This window comes from Phalaenopsis equestris, unplaced genomic scaffold (genome assembly GCF_001263595.1).
Source record: "Phalaenopsis equestris unplaced genomic scaffold, ASM126359v1 Scaffold000134, whole genome shotgun sequence".
NCBI classification, from domain to species: Eukaryota; Viridiplantae; Streptophyta; class Magnoliopsida; order Asparagales; family Orchidaceae; genus Phalaenopsis; species Phalaenopsis equestris.
In genome coordinates, this window is record NW_018164576.1 from 1,743,568 (window position 1) to 1,761,033 (window position 17,466).

Sequence of the window (17,466 nt, forward strand, 5' to 3'; positions counted from 1 at the left end):
AGGGTACCGATAAAGTCGTCAATTGAGGCTCCTCCATCTTTCTTGATAGTGCGTCAGCTCAAAATCATAACCCAGTAGCTTAGATAGCCATCTTTGTTGCTCCTCAATCACCATTCGCTACTCTATAAGACACTTAATGCTCCTCTGATTTGTTCTAACAAGAAAATGTCATCCCAAGAGGTTGTGCAGTCATTTCTGAATGACCAAGACAATTGCGATTAATTTTTATTCCTATACTGAATTTATAGTCTCACTCTGAACCTTAGAACCTGACTGAGGTAGACAATCAATCGTTGATCCTGCAAGAGCACAGCTCTCAATCCGTACCCTGATGCATCCGTCTCCACCAAAAATGGTTTACGGAAACCTGGAAGTGCTATTATTGGTATGTTGGTCATGAACCTCTTTAGATGTTCAAATGTCTGCATTGCTGCTTCCCCCAATTAGAAATTGTCTTTCTTCAACTGCTTCGTCAATGATCAGACTATCGTGTCATTTCCTCTCACGAACTTCCGGTAGTAACCTGTGAGTCCAGCTTCGTCAATGATCAAACTATCGTGTCATTTCCTCTCACGAACTTCCAGTAGTAACCTGTGAGTCCCAAGAATCCTCTCAACTCCTTAAAACTCCTTAGTAAAGGACAATCAATCATAGCCTCGATCTTTGACTGATCTACTGCTACCACCGTTTTAGTCACCACATATCCCAGATACTCCACCTATAATTGTGCAAAAGAACATATCTTCAAGTTAGCATACAACTGGTGCTCCCTCCAAGTCTCCAGAACTGTCCTCAAGTGCCCCACATGTTGTCTCTGTACGACTGTAGATTAGAATACCATTAAAAAAACTCAAAACAAATTTTCAAAGATAAGGTTAAAAAACCCTATTCATGAAGGATTAAAATGTCATCGAAGCGTTGGTGAGGACAAACAACATCACTAAAAACTCATAATGTCTTTCTTGTGTCCTTCATGTTGTCTTGTGCACATCTGCTGGATTCATCCTGATTTGGTGGTACATTGACTTAAAAATCAATTTTTAAGAAAGCTGCCCAACAAAGCTCATCCAATAATTCATCAATCACAAGCATAAGAAACTTGTCCAGCATTGTTTCCTTATTCAAAGCCCAGTAGTCGACGCAGAATCTCCACATACCATCTTTTTTTATTCACCAACAGGACGGGACTAGAAAATGGCTCACACTAGGCCTGATAATCCCAACCTTGAGCATCTCTCGGATCATCTTCTCTATCTCATCCTTTTGAATCTGAGGGTATCTGTATGGTAAGATGCTAACGGGAGAAACACTCCTTCAATGTAATGGCATGTTTGTGCTCCCTCAAAGGAGGTAACCCGCTTGGCTATTAGAAGACATCTGTAAACGGTTGTATGAATCGTTGGACCCCTTCCGAAAACTCTTGTCAGAATCTCTCGAATCTCCTCAATGCTTTGCAACTCCACCAAGATTCTGATTCTCGAATCTCCTCAATGCTTTGCAACTCCACCAAGTAACCTAGTCCCGCTCCCTGAATTGATTTAACCATGATTTTAAGCAACACCATGGTTTTACATAATTTAGCATCTCCTCTCAGCGCCACCTTCCCACCCTCCACCTAGAACTCCATTGTCAAGGACTTCCAATCCACCTTCATCTCTCCCAATATTAGCAGTCACTTAATTCCCAAAATCACATCTGCGTTGCGCAAATCTGAAAGGTCTTCTACCAACTTGTAGGCCATGTAGTGTTAGAACTAGCCCCTTGCAAATTCCCCGACTATTCTCCACCTTCCTTGTTCCCATCATGACATCGAAGTTCCTTGTAGTCACCGGCTTCAACCCTAGCTTCTCTACAACCTGATTTAAGATAAATTTGTGTGGCCCCGCTATCCACCAACTCCACAATCGGTTGTTCCCCTATCCACCCTCAACTTCACGGTGTGATTCTGGGTAAATCCCACCACCAAATTGAGGGGCACCTACGCTGCAACCAAATGCATACGCTCCTCCTCCGCTGCTTCCTCTTTTGATTCCTCACTCTGTATCCTCCTTCTAAACCAAAAAAACCTGAAGGGCATGTTCATTGCAATGGTGTCCTGGGGCGTATTTCTCGTCACAGAGGTAGCACAATCATTTAGCTCTTTTGCCCTACACTTCTGCATCTGCGAATTGCTTGATATTAACCCCAGGGCGGGGTCATGTACTCCTTCGGCGTCTCTTTCTAAAATGACATTGTCTGGGTCCTCAGTGTTGTGGCTGTCACGACACTCTTGTAGAATCCTCTGAGGTTGCCGCCTTTGTTGGGCTTCATCGCCTGTTTCTTATCCTCCATCAACTGGGCGAGCTCCATCATTTCCCTCAATCCTCGTGGTCTCAAGGGGTGGATGGTTGCTCGTAGCCACTCGTATGTCAGGGCTTTAGGCCTTTCAATAAGTTTCCTCCCAAGCCTGTTGTAGTAATCCCCATCAACCTCCTTGACAAGAGCTCGAACTTCTCTCTCTACCCCATAACCATCCTCTCTTGAGTCAGACCATATAATTGCTCGTGTAGGTCTCCTTCCCGAATGGCGCAAAAACGTTCCAACAAGAAATCCTTAAACTCCTCCCATAAGTGTATCGAATATCTTGCTTATATCCACTGCAATCACGCTAAAGTCTTCTCCTCCAAGCATAATTCTGTTGTCATGAGCTTCTCTTCCTCAGTCTACCTGTTAATTGCAAAGTATCGCTCCACCCGATACACCTATCCATGCGCAATCCTCCCATTCGAAGATTGGCATCCTCAGTTTTCTGACCATTGCATCTCCACCCCAACCTCTTCTTACTCCAGTATTTTCCCCCATGTGTCTAGGATGGAACTCCCTCCTTCGGTCATAGGCATATCCCACCCCCGAATCCCTCCTTTCTCCATCGTGCTCTTTCGCGCCCCTTACACCATACCTTTTTCAATTTTTGGCCCATCCCCCTCCCGTTGCAGTCCTAGGAGGACGCTCTTGTAGGTATATGAGGTCTTCTTCGATGTCTCCTCACTTGATCTCCTTCCCTTTTGACCTAGTCAAGTATTCCTTGATCAACCCCTGGTTAAAATTGGCACCTGGAGTTATTGGCACGGCCTTGGCTTGCATTTCCATGAGCTTTTTTATCATCTCCCGTGATTCTCCTATGCTTTCAAAGCCATCCTTTATTCAACTTTCAATGGAAGAAAACATGTCGTCCATGTTGGCGAACCTCCTTTCCATTCCTGATTTGATTTGTCCTACCTCTCCTTCTAGTACATCAACTTTCTTTGCTACCCTCCCACCAAGATCTATGCTCTGATACCAATTTGATACTCCTGGGTATCAAAATCAGCGAACAAAACCAAACAGAACGGCAATAAATAGGTAGAAGAAACAAAATAAGGGTTCTTACAAAAACCAAAAGAGAACAAGTAAGATACATGGTTAATCTACTATTTGAGAGGTAGATCGTCTCTCCTACAACCTAGACGTCGCTAGGAACACAACACGAAGAAAGAAAAACAACAGCCACGACAAAATATGCATCCAGAAAGCAAACCTTAAATTCTCCCTCTTAATAGACTCCACTCCCAGCATTTCAAAAACTTTCTTTCTCCCCTTACCTTCCATACTCCTCTAATTCCTCCTCATTGAATATGTGATTATGACCCTAGTGGACCCCACCCTCTCCAAATTTGCTTCTGCTATGTGCCTTGCCCGCTCCCTTCTGCGGCCCACTCTGCCAGTCTCGCTTCTTCATGCAACCCAGACCGGCCCGCCTATGGGCGGTTATGTGATTTCTAGCCGGTCCACTAAGGTGGACCGACACTATGCTGGGCCATAACAGAATCTACAAAGGATTTTAAACTCATTGAACCACTTTCTAATATTAATTTAGGGTCAATCTGGGTTCAATTCAATATTTTTATTTTAGCTTTGTTTTTGTTTTGCTTTTAAAAACATGTTCGTTTAGTATACTTCTTACTTGTTTTTATTTTTTTTAAAATAAATTAATATGTTTCTAAAAATACTCAAAATAATCATTTAAGTATTTTGAGTGTTTTTAAATATTGGTACCACCACCAAATATGTTTTAATTCAAATAATAACATAGCTAAAATAAAATAAAAATAAAAACAAAAATAAAAACAAAAATGATCCGAAATGGTACCTTAGATTAAGAAATGATTAAAAGTTGAGGAATTAATTATATACTATGTATATCAATATTTGAACATGTACTGAGATCTACATCAAAACCTAGAAACACGTTAGAACCTATTCTTGCACCTGAACCTAACATTGAATTTGACTAAAAAAGGCCTACTCTAAATTTGATTTTAAATATCAGATCATATCAATCCCGAATCCTCCAGATTAAAAAGTTGAACAAATAATACATATCAAATTACTTAAATTACATAAATAACTTGATAATATAACCGTAAAAGAATTATCAATTCAGATTAAACTTATGTCAACAAATCAAAATGATATCAACTTCATTTTTGATCCCTTGCTTTCTTACTTGCAAATTCATAAAAAAATCTTATTAACAAACTTAAATTGCATCAATATATGATAACTACCTTCAAAAAAATATAAAGATTAAAGATTCATCCATAAGGTTGAATCGTAAGGTACCAAATTACACTTTTTCTTTATAATATTTGGATTGCTCATCTTTAAAGAGGATGCCAGTTAATATGATAAACACATTATTTAATCAAACATAAGAGTACGCTTTGCCTACTGCTAAAAGAAAGTTTGTTAGAATACATTCATGCATATATTTTCTTTAATTTTCTACGGTGTATGCATTAGCAAGCATATATTCTTCATTACCCTACATGAATCATAACTAACAATATTATTCATTATTCATACTTGATTATGTGAAATATTAGTTGGGAACATGTTGGCAGTTTGCTAAAAAAAAAAAAAAAGAACTTCATATTTCCTTGAAATAAAACTACCGTGAAAGAAAACAACCCTCCTTGAAGCATAAGAAGTTATCTTGAAAGGAATTTACCGAGTGCATATGCATTCATTTAACTTTCTTATGAGAATTACTATGAGATTGATAAGATTAGAACCCAATATTTTGGCAACGGCTCCTAATGTCTTTATTAACTAGACTAGCTAGCATTCACAAACATTTCTTAAGGTGATAAACAAGGTCCAAAAGAGTAGGTTCTGTAATTCTAAAAATTTCCTCCATGAGAAAGTCATGGAAGCCAACTTCCAAAGGAATGTAGAACTGCAGATGTGGTTTTTACAAGTGCTTACGAAAGTTTTAGATTTAATCTGATGCAGTCCATAATGGATCTTGCACATGAATAAGAACTGCTTTAGCAAACATCAATTATACTTCTAATAAAATACAGCAGTCGCTAATGCAGTTAAAAGTGTGAAGGTGTGGAGAAGAAAATAACCTGTGCCGATAGCCAACTATTTCCTTCAATCTCATAATAGTCACTCTGATCATCTATAACTTTTGTCCTAGCTGCAGAGTTCCGATCATACTCTACAAGTCTCTTCGCATATGCTTCAGCAGTAGCTTCTGTCTCTGATATTGGAATTGAAAAATTCTCCAAACCAGCATATGTGCTACCTTCTCTCAGCACAAGTGCACCACAAAAGCTGCATGGGCCTTCACCTTCCTGTTCACAAACTATCTTACCACAGGATAAGCAATTGCTCACAAGCTGGTGACGACGAGCTTGGCAAGTACATGGCTTTCCCTGCTGGAAAACCACAGACCCTTTAGCAGCCTCGGCAATAGATATCACCTTTCCAGCCTTTTTTCTTTTAGTGGTATTCGAGTTTCCATGAGTGTTTCTTGAATCTGAACTTTCTTGTAGAATTTTGTTATGGTCCTGGTTGTTGTTTATGGATCCTTCTTTTGGTATTCTATTTTGTTTCTTGTTTCCAACAATAAGACCTTCATCAACAGGGGGCTTCACATAGGCTTGAAACATCGATGTTTGAGCTTCTGACTTACTACTGTTAGAATCACCATAGCCTCTTATTTCCAAATATCCCTTAATAATATCTTGAGCGACCTCTGAACCGATGATATTCTGCACATCAATATAACATAAGAAACGAAACATGTTGATAATTAGTACACCTAAAGAAACCACTTTAATAGAGCCAATAAAAGGAAAACCGTTGAACAAAAAAGAATAGTACACCTAAAGAAACCACTTTAATAAAGCCAATAAAAGGAAAACCGTTGAACAAAAAAGAATCATGTCAACTTTGGTTTAAGAAATGAATATTGAACAACGTGTTATTATTGCCTATCCCAAAACCAGCTAGTGTTGCACAAAAATCATGGAAGAAAGAAATCTTCATGTATGACAAAAAGGTCCTTGAATTGGACTGTAGCTCGTTCTAATGCTAAATTGTGGATTAAACTATGGTCAACAAATAGTTGACCCACTTCATGTAGGTGCTAAAACGATCAATTAACTGAACCAACACACGTGCTTACAACAAAAGAATAAATTTTACTCTTTTTTTAAAAAGCAGCTAATGCAGATCCCCACCACAAAAATTGCCGCCTGATGCCTGCTCCCAGCCAGCCTATCCCCCCTAGTTTCCATCTTAAAACAATGAAAGCTTGAAAATCGAAACCAACCACATCAACTCCTCCTTGCATCAGTTCCTTCACATGCCATTTGCATGGTGGACCCACACAACCTGCCTTCCACTCCCATCACAGTTGCTTTCCCACAATCCCTCTCACACAACTCTCTGCTCATCACCACCCCTAGACTCATCGATCTGCCTGCCACCCTATGGCTACACCTCACCAACTCCACTCACTAGCATTTCACCACCTTTTAGGACTACCTTCCCATGCAGCATTCCTCACCCACACCAACAATTGCTAAGTGCTTAACGTGGACGTGATAAGAACCACACAAATGCTGAAATTTCTTGTTTTGGGATTAGATACAATATTGTAATAATATATTGTCTTGAAAGGGTAAATACTATTCAAAAATAAATCTAATCACAAAATAATGACTTTAAGGCTGGGGCTCTACATTGCTAAATGTTGATTCTTAACGAGCCGAACACGAGCTGTTCGTGAACAACGAGTCATTTTGACAGCCCTAGACAGTATCAACGGAGTTAGTATCAACCAGTTGTCCAAATGAATTTTCCTCAATGACAGGAAATTCTTGATTTTGACTCATCCCATAATTGTCTAATTTTCGCGCAATAGCTGCAACTTGAGATGTTAAGATTGTAAGTACATCATTTTCATGAATATTAGTTACTTTCTTGAGGTTGACTCTCTCAGATGACTATTGGAAGTTATTAGTGGTCATTTCCTCAACGAGAGAATAGGCTTCTTCATAAGGTTTGGACATGAGAGAGCCACCTACAGCAACATCTATAATTGCTCTTAAAAAATCAACTAATCTGTAATAGAAGGTTTGTATAATAAATCAATCGGGTAATGCGTGCTTTGGACACTTTCTAAGAAGTCCTTAAATCGTTCACAAGATTCGTAAATTGATTCACCGTCATATTGACTGAACAATGTGATATCATTCCGCAACTTAGCTATTTTGGATGTTGGAAAATACTTGGCAAGAAATTTCTGAGTTAAAGACCCCGGTGCTAATGAATTGAGCCACATTTTGACTTTATCCCTCAAAGAAAAGGAAAAAGTCTAAGTCTAACAGCATTATTAGAGACACCATCATACCTAACTGTGACAGAGTTCTAAGAAACTTGTTAAATGTAAGTTAGGGCCTTCAGATAGAGATCTTCCTAATTGATTATTTTGCACCATCTGAATAATTGCAGGCTTAAGTTCAAAAGTGTTGGCCTCTACAGCGGAATTTTGTATACTCAAGTGAATTTCATCCCTCGTAGGGTTTGTATAATCCTTCAAAGGTCTATTAACATTACGATCCATATCTGGATTTCCAGATTTTGATCTGCCATTTCTTCAATGAGTTTTTGAAATCTTCTTTGTTTTTTAATCTTCTTAACAGTTCTCTATAGTTCTGAGTCGTACGTTTCAAGGTTTGCAGCTCCTGAACTATGCATTAAATACTAAACATTTGAATAATATGATAGATTTCTAACACTCAAAATTTTTTTGGTATTTTAACTTTTCTTTTTAAACATAAAAATCACAATATTCTAATTACCCTATGTAAATACTACAATTTCTAAATCTAAGTCTTACAGATTCAACTAAAATTCCCCTGAAAATTTCTTCTATCATTGCGATTCCCCAGCAACAGCGCCAAAAACTTGATCGTTGGTTACTCTACGGCACACCTATAAAGTCCTAGTTTGGAGTTCCAATAAAGGTGGTTTTACTATCACTACTCCTAAATAATTATTCTAATCCTATGAAAAAACCTATCTAGAGCAATTAATAAGGTTAAATTCAAGAGTAATAAAAAGTGCTTTTCTTTTGTAAATAATTAAGTAGGTTATATGTTAGAAGTTTAAGAATATGAATAAAGTAGTGACAAAAGAAGCATATTTCTATCTACCCTCTCCCGAGTTATGAATAAGATTAGTTCACTAATTAGTTAGTTATATTTGGCAATTGTGCTATTTGGTGCCACGTATAGGCTCCCCGTAACGGTATGCCCCGCTTATCACCCAAAAAACTCTATATGAACCACCCAAAATACTTGTCTCCCTAACTTTGCACAGCCACCTAACTACTACGTTTCATGGTTAAATGATAATGAGAATATTCTCATGTTGATTCACCACCGCTCTTACGATTCCTAATAGGTCACAACAAGATCTACAAATCTTATGGTCGATAAGATATGTAAATTAAATCTAGGAAAACATTCATCACATATAAAACTAAGATTTATTCTTTAAACTTTTACACCCTACAAATATTACCAAGCACAAAAGAAAAGCACGGGTTTCTACTCACAAAGCATGATAAAATCAATAAAAAAACTTCATGAAACAAAGTGATTAAACTAAATATGTGATTTAAAGGATCGCAATACAATAAAACAAATTCTACTTAGCAAAATAAATTCACTAAATACGTGTTTATTGGATTATAATGCAATCAAAACATACAATACTTAGTTTTATCTCTATCAAATCCTTCCACTGAAGTTCTCTATTGCTTCTTTCAATTGTTGATACAATCCCTTACAAATGCTCTCAAATTCCCTTTCAAATCCCTCTAAATAAGTTGAATCCTACTCCTAATATGGATTTCCTGCAGTCTTTCGGGGGTTCCAGACATTGGAACTTCGTCCCCAAATGACAAAAAATCCTTTTTTCCATCGTCCTGAACCACTAAATAACTCACAAAAAACTTTCAGGCAGTTTTGGTGCCTAGGCACCATCATCTTCTCGGTTGGCTTAGAAAAAAAAGCGCCTAGGCGCCAGTATGTAGCGACTAGACGTCACATTCTCTAGAAATTCTACAGAGTTCGACGCCTAAGTGTCGAAAGCTCAGGTCAAAACATCCATTGCTCCATTTGCTCCATTTCGCTCCGTTTTCGCTCCAGTTCGCTCCAATTGTTTTATCTATTATACTCGCACAAAAAACATGAAAATATCTTCATTTAAAGTGCAACTTTATTCATAAACAAATATAAAAAGAATGGGAAATTAAGCATGCAAAAAGATATATTAAGCATCAACAACTCTATCCATCCTCCAAGAAGTAACATCTACCCCGAAATTTCCCTGTTACATGCTTGCCTACACCGATTTCTCTTTGTAGGCTTCTATAACTTCATGCTACCCGAAAATCTTCTATGTTAGCACTCTTCCTTGGAGCCGAAAGTATCTTGTTGCAGATCCTCCTCTATTCTCCTTTGTCGTCGGAACTCTCCCTACAGTCGGAATCCTCCTACTACAAGCCCTCCACCAAAATTCTTTTAGCCAATTTGCATGCCCTCCTCCAAATCTCCTCCTCTTTTTCCTAGCACAGTAATTCTCCCAACATGATCTCCTCTGTTCAATTTCTACAGTCAGAATCTTCCTAGTAGCAAACTCACATCCACCGGAAGCTATTCCCTGTAGGCAGTTGGAACTTCCTCAACTGGATTTCTCCTTGCAAGCCCTTTTGTAGCTCTTCCTTACATTAGAAATTCTTCCTATTGTAGCCCCTCCAGAATTCTCTTCGCAGCCGAAAGTGTCACTGTTGTAGGCCCTCCAAAATTCTTCTTGCAAGCAGTCTTTCTGTTGGATCACCTTCATTGAAGCTTCTCCCTGCTACATGCTCTTCCTCAATTCTTACCTACATCTACTTTCTTTTTGCCTTGCAGGCCGCATCCTACAACTTTCCTTGCATGTTATCTGCTTCCCTGCAGGCTTTCCTACAACATTAACTATAGCTCTTTCCTGTAGCAGCCTTCCGTCTACCTACATAATCTGCAGTCAACTAGAAGCATCCCTAAGTACACTTAGGGTTGATGACCAAGTACGGGATGAAGACTTCAAGTTCTACTCTGGAGATAATTCCAAACAACACCAATCTCGTGACACATCAAGATGGGTGGAGTCGACGAATGTGATTCTAGTGTTAAAATGCACTAATGCTCTTCTTATCAACAACTTCTCCGAATTCAATACCATGCTTGGTCTGTAAAACTTCTACGAGCTTGAGGGCGACTGAAAATATGATAAATTTAGTTCTTTCAACATGCCTCTCTCATGTGGGCCGACCACCACTTCCAAATCTTATAAGATTTGATTGGGTATCTTAGAAAAACTTTAATATAATTTATTCCAATTTTATTTTATGTTTTTCTATTTTTATTCAAAATTATTTCCTTTCCTAATTTAGGTAAGATATGCCTGATAAGTTTCAAAATAAGGAAGGATTTATTTCTCTATATACATATGTACCCTATTTGTGAATAATGAACTTAGGCAATTTTCATCCCCAAGTAATTTCTACAATATGTATTTTGACGAACATTGGAGATCAAAATAAAAAATTACGTTGACAATATAAGTCAAAATACATGCCTATTTAAGCTACTTTGACTTGGGTTGACTTACCTCAAAAGTGTGCAATATTCATCTTCTAGCAGTCTCCTTCCTACTGGGGTGACAGGTATCAAGCTTTATCACATCTAAGTGTCGATAGGTTGTACAATTTGAACAAGATTGGGAATCCATAATGATACATTGAGTATTTTTCAAAGGAAAAAAAAGGAAAAAATACAAAATAAATATAGAGAAAATAGAAAAACCCCGTGGACAAAATTCTTTGTCAAATATAAATCATATAAATACTAAAAATTTTCAAAAAGAACAAGAATTGGTTATAAAAAAAACTAAAAATTATGTTGTTTGAAAAAGCTCAATTCTTTGTGCAAAAAAAAAAAACAGTCAATAGGGCCTGCATCCCAACAAACATTTAAATCTTAATATATGGATTCTTAACCTAGGTTAAAGTGATATTTTCCACTGCAAATTAAAGAGCAATAATTCAATAGCCAAATTTCATAAAGCTTTGCAATGTATTTTGCATAAGACCTCAAGAATATTTTGTGACGAAAAATTTGTACTACAAGAAAATTTATCTTTGTAGTTATTCTTATAATACAAGGTCATCAGTTCCACCCATTGAAGTTCTTCAATATGGAGTTGTTATACTCATATCAATGCATGATCCTCTACATATGAAGGACGAAGTTGACAGAGTTCATAACCGAACATTTATATGTGGTCGGAGCCTCTAAATACACTGGCAAAGCATAAAAGGCCCATAGCCCAATACTATCATGATCTAATCCTCAACACATATAAAGGGTAAAGTCAGCAGAGCCCGTAAACTAACAATTGCTATGACAAGAAGTTTTTACATATGAAGGCACAATAAATATGGTGATGTGGGATAACTCATGTTATTCTGATATATTTTCATGGGTTATATTTTATATTTAGATAAAGTATATATTCAAAATGAGTTATCTGACATATTAATGAATGAGAAAGTTTGAAGCAATATATTGCTTTAAAAACTGATTTATTTGCTACTTTTCATGAGCTAAGCATGAGACAATCGATCTATGTTTGGATAAAGGAAGAGTATTATTGAAAAATAGGAGTAAACTTGATATTGCTTCTCCATGAAGATTTGGAATGTTCTTGAAGTAACTTTTGCATAAATAAGAGAAAATTTGCTACTTAAAACATGTGAAAAAGCTGAAATATCATTTTCAATTCATGAGTCAAAGAACCTGAAAGTCATATTTTAGGAAAAAAATATCCATTCAAATTAACACCTTTTGTATACAACGAGCACATAATATTCCTTGTCTCTTCAAATTTTATGCTTTATACTTTATAAATACCATTGTGAAGAAATTTAAAGTTAAGTTGAGTTGCTTATTGATTTACATGCTTCATTGTCAATGTAATTGATTAGGCTTTGCATTCTTCTCCTTATGGAGAGCCGGGTAATCCTACAAAAAATGTTGTTTAAAATTCTCTTTACGACCCTTCATCATTGCCTACTTTGAGCAACCATTAGCTACTTTGAGTTCAAAATTGTCATTCATTTATCCTTCTTACTGGTTTGCCAAAGATGATAGATTTAAATTTGACCAAATCTCACAAAGAGTTAATATAACATCAAGCATATGCAATCAAGAAAACTAATAAATCCATGATAGTAAGAAAACTAGCATACGTGCATACGTCTCATGTTCGTGTGCTTAGCTTGATTGTGATGGTGTCATTTTACTACAATTATTGCCCAAGCCAATAAGGCCTTTTCAATAATCAGACTTAAGATGCACATGATAAGGCATGAATCCTTTAATTAGCCACTTTTGTCTTCAATTAGCCCATTATTTAAGTTTTTCAACCTAAGTTTATGCTACTTTCTTTGGCGATGTAACTCATAGTTGCTTTTTTTTTTTTTTTATTAGGTTGGGTTCACAATTTGTTGATGATACCCTTCTTATGGATAAGACTAGAGAAAATTCAGAAAAAAAACTTAAATTATGGAGGTCAACTTTATAGTCTAAAGGCTACGAGTAAATCTAAAACTAAATACAAGGACTGTAATATTAGTAATAGTAGATCAAGTGGTGGGGTTATAACAATGAGTGATTAAGTCATTAAATGAGTAAATGATTTAGATATCTTAGATCTATTGTTAAAATGATGATGAGAATTCAAGTTGGATGGTTGAAGTGGAGGAATGCATCCGGCCTTTTGTGTGATAGAAGAGCGCCGCGTAGACTTAAAAGGAAAATTTTATAAGATGGTGATAAGACTCGAAATGCTTTATGATCTAGAATGTTGGCATGTAAAAGAGAAGCATAAAATAAAGTTAAGAGTTGTTGAGATAAGAATGCACAGGTGGATGAGTGGTTTTACACTTAGAGACCAAATGCAAAAGGAATATATCCATGAAAGGGTTGAAGTAGCTTCAGTGGCAGACAAAATTAGAGAGGGTTGTCTTGGATGGTTTGGTCACATTAAACGGCCATCTAATGACCGTGTTAGGAGAGTAGATGCTGTAAATTTGACTTATGCTTAAAAATGTAGAGGCAAACCTAAAAAGACTTGGGAATGTTACATAAAAAATTATCTTCATTTATTAGAATTAGATGAAAATATGACAGTGGAGGATTCATGTAGTCGACCCCATAATGGGATAAATGCTTGTTGTTTTGTTGTTGTTGTAGGCTGGGTTCACTGCCTCCCTAAATAAGTTGACTCGGGTCCATGAAAACTAAAAATTATGGTACATTAGGAGTTAGGATATTGATTGAGCTTGCAATCATTCCCTTACTATCCACTCAAAGCAAATAATAGCACATTCTTTCCCCAATCTAAATTATTACTACTAAAAATAAATATTATAGAGCATATAAACAAAGATTAATTGAATTTTCTCCCATGTTATAGAGAAGTAATCAACCATAGGAGTTTACACAAATAAGAAAACTCATACAATATTATAAAACTCATATAAAATGCTGAAATATTTTGGTAATGTCTTATCTAACATCCAATTTAGAATCTGAAAGAACTCACTCTCTTATGGTAGAAAAGTTGGGTAAGAATTTTTAAAGCCCGCAATATTCTTTAACGATTGAAGAAAATAAACTTTATCGCCTATGAAGCACGGACATTTCTAACAAACAAGTCTAAGTAGGATATGGCTCTAAGAAGCCCCGATGTGCTCAACACATTACAAACTATGTCGGGATTTTTGTAGCTGTAAAATTGGGCTCTGATATGGTAGGGAAACAATGTAGGACATGAGAGACATGAGAAACGGGCTATGAGTCACAACTAATCCAAAAATAAAAAACATGTATTGCCCTAACCTGGCTATTCTCAGGCTGAGACACGGAAGATAATGAGGATGCCAATATATTTATTAAAGCTCATTTTGAAGAAGATACAAAGACAAGAAGTTCATTTTGAAGCCAAACGCGTGATGGTGTAGATGGAATGGGATGAAAACAACAGCAGATCTTGTTTGTTCGAAGATCTTTCAATCACAAGTAATATACAAAGTCAAACGCAGGATATGAAGAAGTCTCGTGTGTCTCAACAACTCAGATTGTGGCTTTCATGTAAATGTAGAAAATTTCATTTTGATTTATAGAAATTGTGCTTGTTCGAATACATCTATTAGCATTTATTTCACTGTGATTTATAGACTCGTTAAATTCATGTAGATTATAATTGCTTGTGTATCTATTTGAACCCCTATTTCCCTTTGTCTTGTATATTTAGGAAAACTTATTCAAATGCATTTATTTTTATATCATATTTTTATTTTATATTTCATATTAAGTTTTTTTACAATTATAAGCTATATCTATGCAAAAGCCCAATTATGAATGTCTTTAGTAGAGAACAATAAAAAAAATAGACTTTATATTAGTAATTCTTTAAATATAAAAACCTTGTCAATGTAGCATCGTGTTCGTGTTTGTATACACAAGTTATTGCTTCATAGTTTATCACTAATCATCACATATTTCATATTAAATTATAGGGTTTGTGGAAAAATATTGCTCCAACAAATATTCCCGATGGTTGCCTTCTAAACCAATTTGTGTTGGGTGCATGTTGGACCGTCATTTGTAAGTCAGTAGTTCATGCACACTTTCATAATTTCACAACTTCATGTGAAAATATCACGAGTTATTATATCTTCCATGCTCTCCTTGCTTGTTAACCTAAGCCTATTCTACGATTTTAAGCCCCAAAGTTGCCTAAACAATTTTTTATTGAATTGCCTTTTTACATTCTTATATAAATGAAGCTTGCCTATTAAATGCCCATAGCGGAAAAGGTCATGGCTATCATGGATAAGTGTACTCAATCTTTTATTGATGTTCAGGACTTTCATGTAATCTCATGTTCATTCATCAAAATTTTATTAACAACTTCAATATGGTTTCACTCCATCGATAGAACTACTAAGGAGAGAAGCTTCTATTGATGTCAGTAACTCAATCTCATTTTGATGTTGTAAATGATAATATAACAAAAGCTCATATGTTGGCTTAGCATATTTCAATTGACTTAGAAGTGGATTGTGATGCCTCCCATGTGGAAAGTGGTGTTATTTTAAGTCAGGGCCAAAATCCAATCATAGTCTTGAATGAAAAGTTAAAAGAGGCACATAGCAATTACTTCGAATAAGATAAGGAGTTTTATGCCATTATTTAAGCCTTGAAGCATTGAAACAACTATCTTCTAGCTAATGAGTTTATCTTGTACTTTTATCATGACACCTTAGTATATCAAAATAGCCATAGTAAGTTTGAGAGTTGACATACTAGGTGGGTCAAATTCCTTTATTCTTTCTAGTATATCTAGAAGAATAAATCCAACATTCAATTCAAAATTAATGATGCCCTCGATTTTTGGCATTCCCATCTCAATACTCTCCAATTGAAGGTAATCGGGTTTTGTTGGATATCCTCTCGCTTAAATTTGTTGTCAGAAACAACAATATGTTGCAATACAAAGGGAGAAACTATACCAAGCTATAAATCAAGAAGGATAAGGGTTTAAAAACTTGGCTCCAATGAAAATTTATTGACGTGGGAAACTTATCGATGAATAGCAAATGACAACCTTCCCATAGTCTTCCTTGGAAGTCCAAAATCTAGCCATATTTAAAAATAGGAACAAAACTTTGTGCCAAAAATATTTAACTGAAGTTTGAGAGATGATCAGTGGTGATAATAATAGACACCAAATAAAAATGCAGCAGACATGGTAGGATGATATCATCCAAACAATGAGCCCCTAAGAGGTTGAGTAACGAAAAGGAGAAAATGGTTACAGGCTTCACTCGAAGAACAAGTAGCAGTGAAGTATATGATCAACCCCTTTAATTGAAGAGGGTAGAAAGTGGTAAAATATTTATCTCTTAACGAAAATGGCTTCCCCCAGTAATATTCCGGTAACCTATGATAGTCTCCACAAACAAACAATAATTCCTACAACAACGGGAGTTTCTCCAAACTGAAACCTCTAAACTATTAAACCCCGTATTTCAGTTCAAGTCCAGTAAGCTTCGAAGGGAATAAAAATTTGATTATGAAGGAAAAGAACAAAACAAAAGCATCAACGATGAAAAAGCAGGGAGTAAGAATACCAGAGCTCTACGACCATTTGAATGGCAGAACAAGCTACATTTAATTTGATAGCCAACTTAGCTCAAAACAAGAAATCGCAATAAATATTATATCAATCGACGTGAGACAACAATTCATGAGTGGTTGATGGAGCTTACCATGAGGTATTCGGCGGCGTCAGGCGGCGGCGCGAGTTCGCAGAAGGAGACGAGCCCCGATATGAGATCCGCATCCAGATCCAAACCAGTCTCCATCCTCTCACAGACCTCCATCAAAGCCTTCTTCAGCCACTCCCCCGACTCCATCCTCCCTCTCTCTCTATCGGCCACCCGCGATCACTAGATCACTACCGACGGAGTCACGGAGGTTAAGATATCGGATCACAGTTCAACCACGTCGATCCTGAAATGGATCTGAAAAAGTGGATCGTTGGCCGGGCAGGACAATGTTATTAAAATTAGCCTAATAGAGGTTGGGCTAGCTCAACAAGCCCAAAGAAGAATTGGGCTTAGTTTAGGAACATAATGGCGCGGTGTCGTCTGTTCTTTAAAGTAGGGCTGTCAAAACTGCTCGTTGTTCGCGAACAGCTCGTGTTCGGCTCGTTAAGAAACTCGTGTTCGGCTCGTTAATTTTGTTCGATAAGTTAACGAGTCGAACACGAACTAAGATGTGTTCGTTCGTGTTCGGCTCGTTTTGGCTCGAAATACTACTCATCAAGTTTATATATATATTAAGTAGTATTTTAAAAAAATCTAATTGACTACAAGACTACAAAGATTTATAATCAATTAAAATATTGATAAATAAAATATAATAAAAATCATTAAATTAGATTCGAATGATGTTTTAATATAAATAATAA

At 36.5% G+C, this 17,466-nt stretch overlaps 1 protein-coding gene across 1 annotated transcript in view; it reads right to left on the reverse strand.

Moving 5' to 3' along the window:
* The window catches only part of LOC110021523 (activating signal cointegrator 1), a 37,760-nt gene extending 20,821 nt beyond the window's left edge, over positions 1-16,939 (reverse strand). The window contains exons 1-2 of the mRNA XM_020720050.1: positions 16,763-16,939; positions 5,433-6,080 (exon numbers count right to left, since the gene is read on the reverse strand). Of these exons, the coding sequence (XP_020575709.1) occupies positions 5,433-6,080; positions 16,763-16,909 (795 nt within the window). The 5' untranslated portion in view covers positions 16,910-16,939. The remainder of the gene's footprint in view (positions 1-5,432; positions 6,081-16,762) is intronic.
* Between the last annotated feature and the right edge of the window lie 527 nt (positions 16,940-17,466).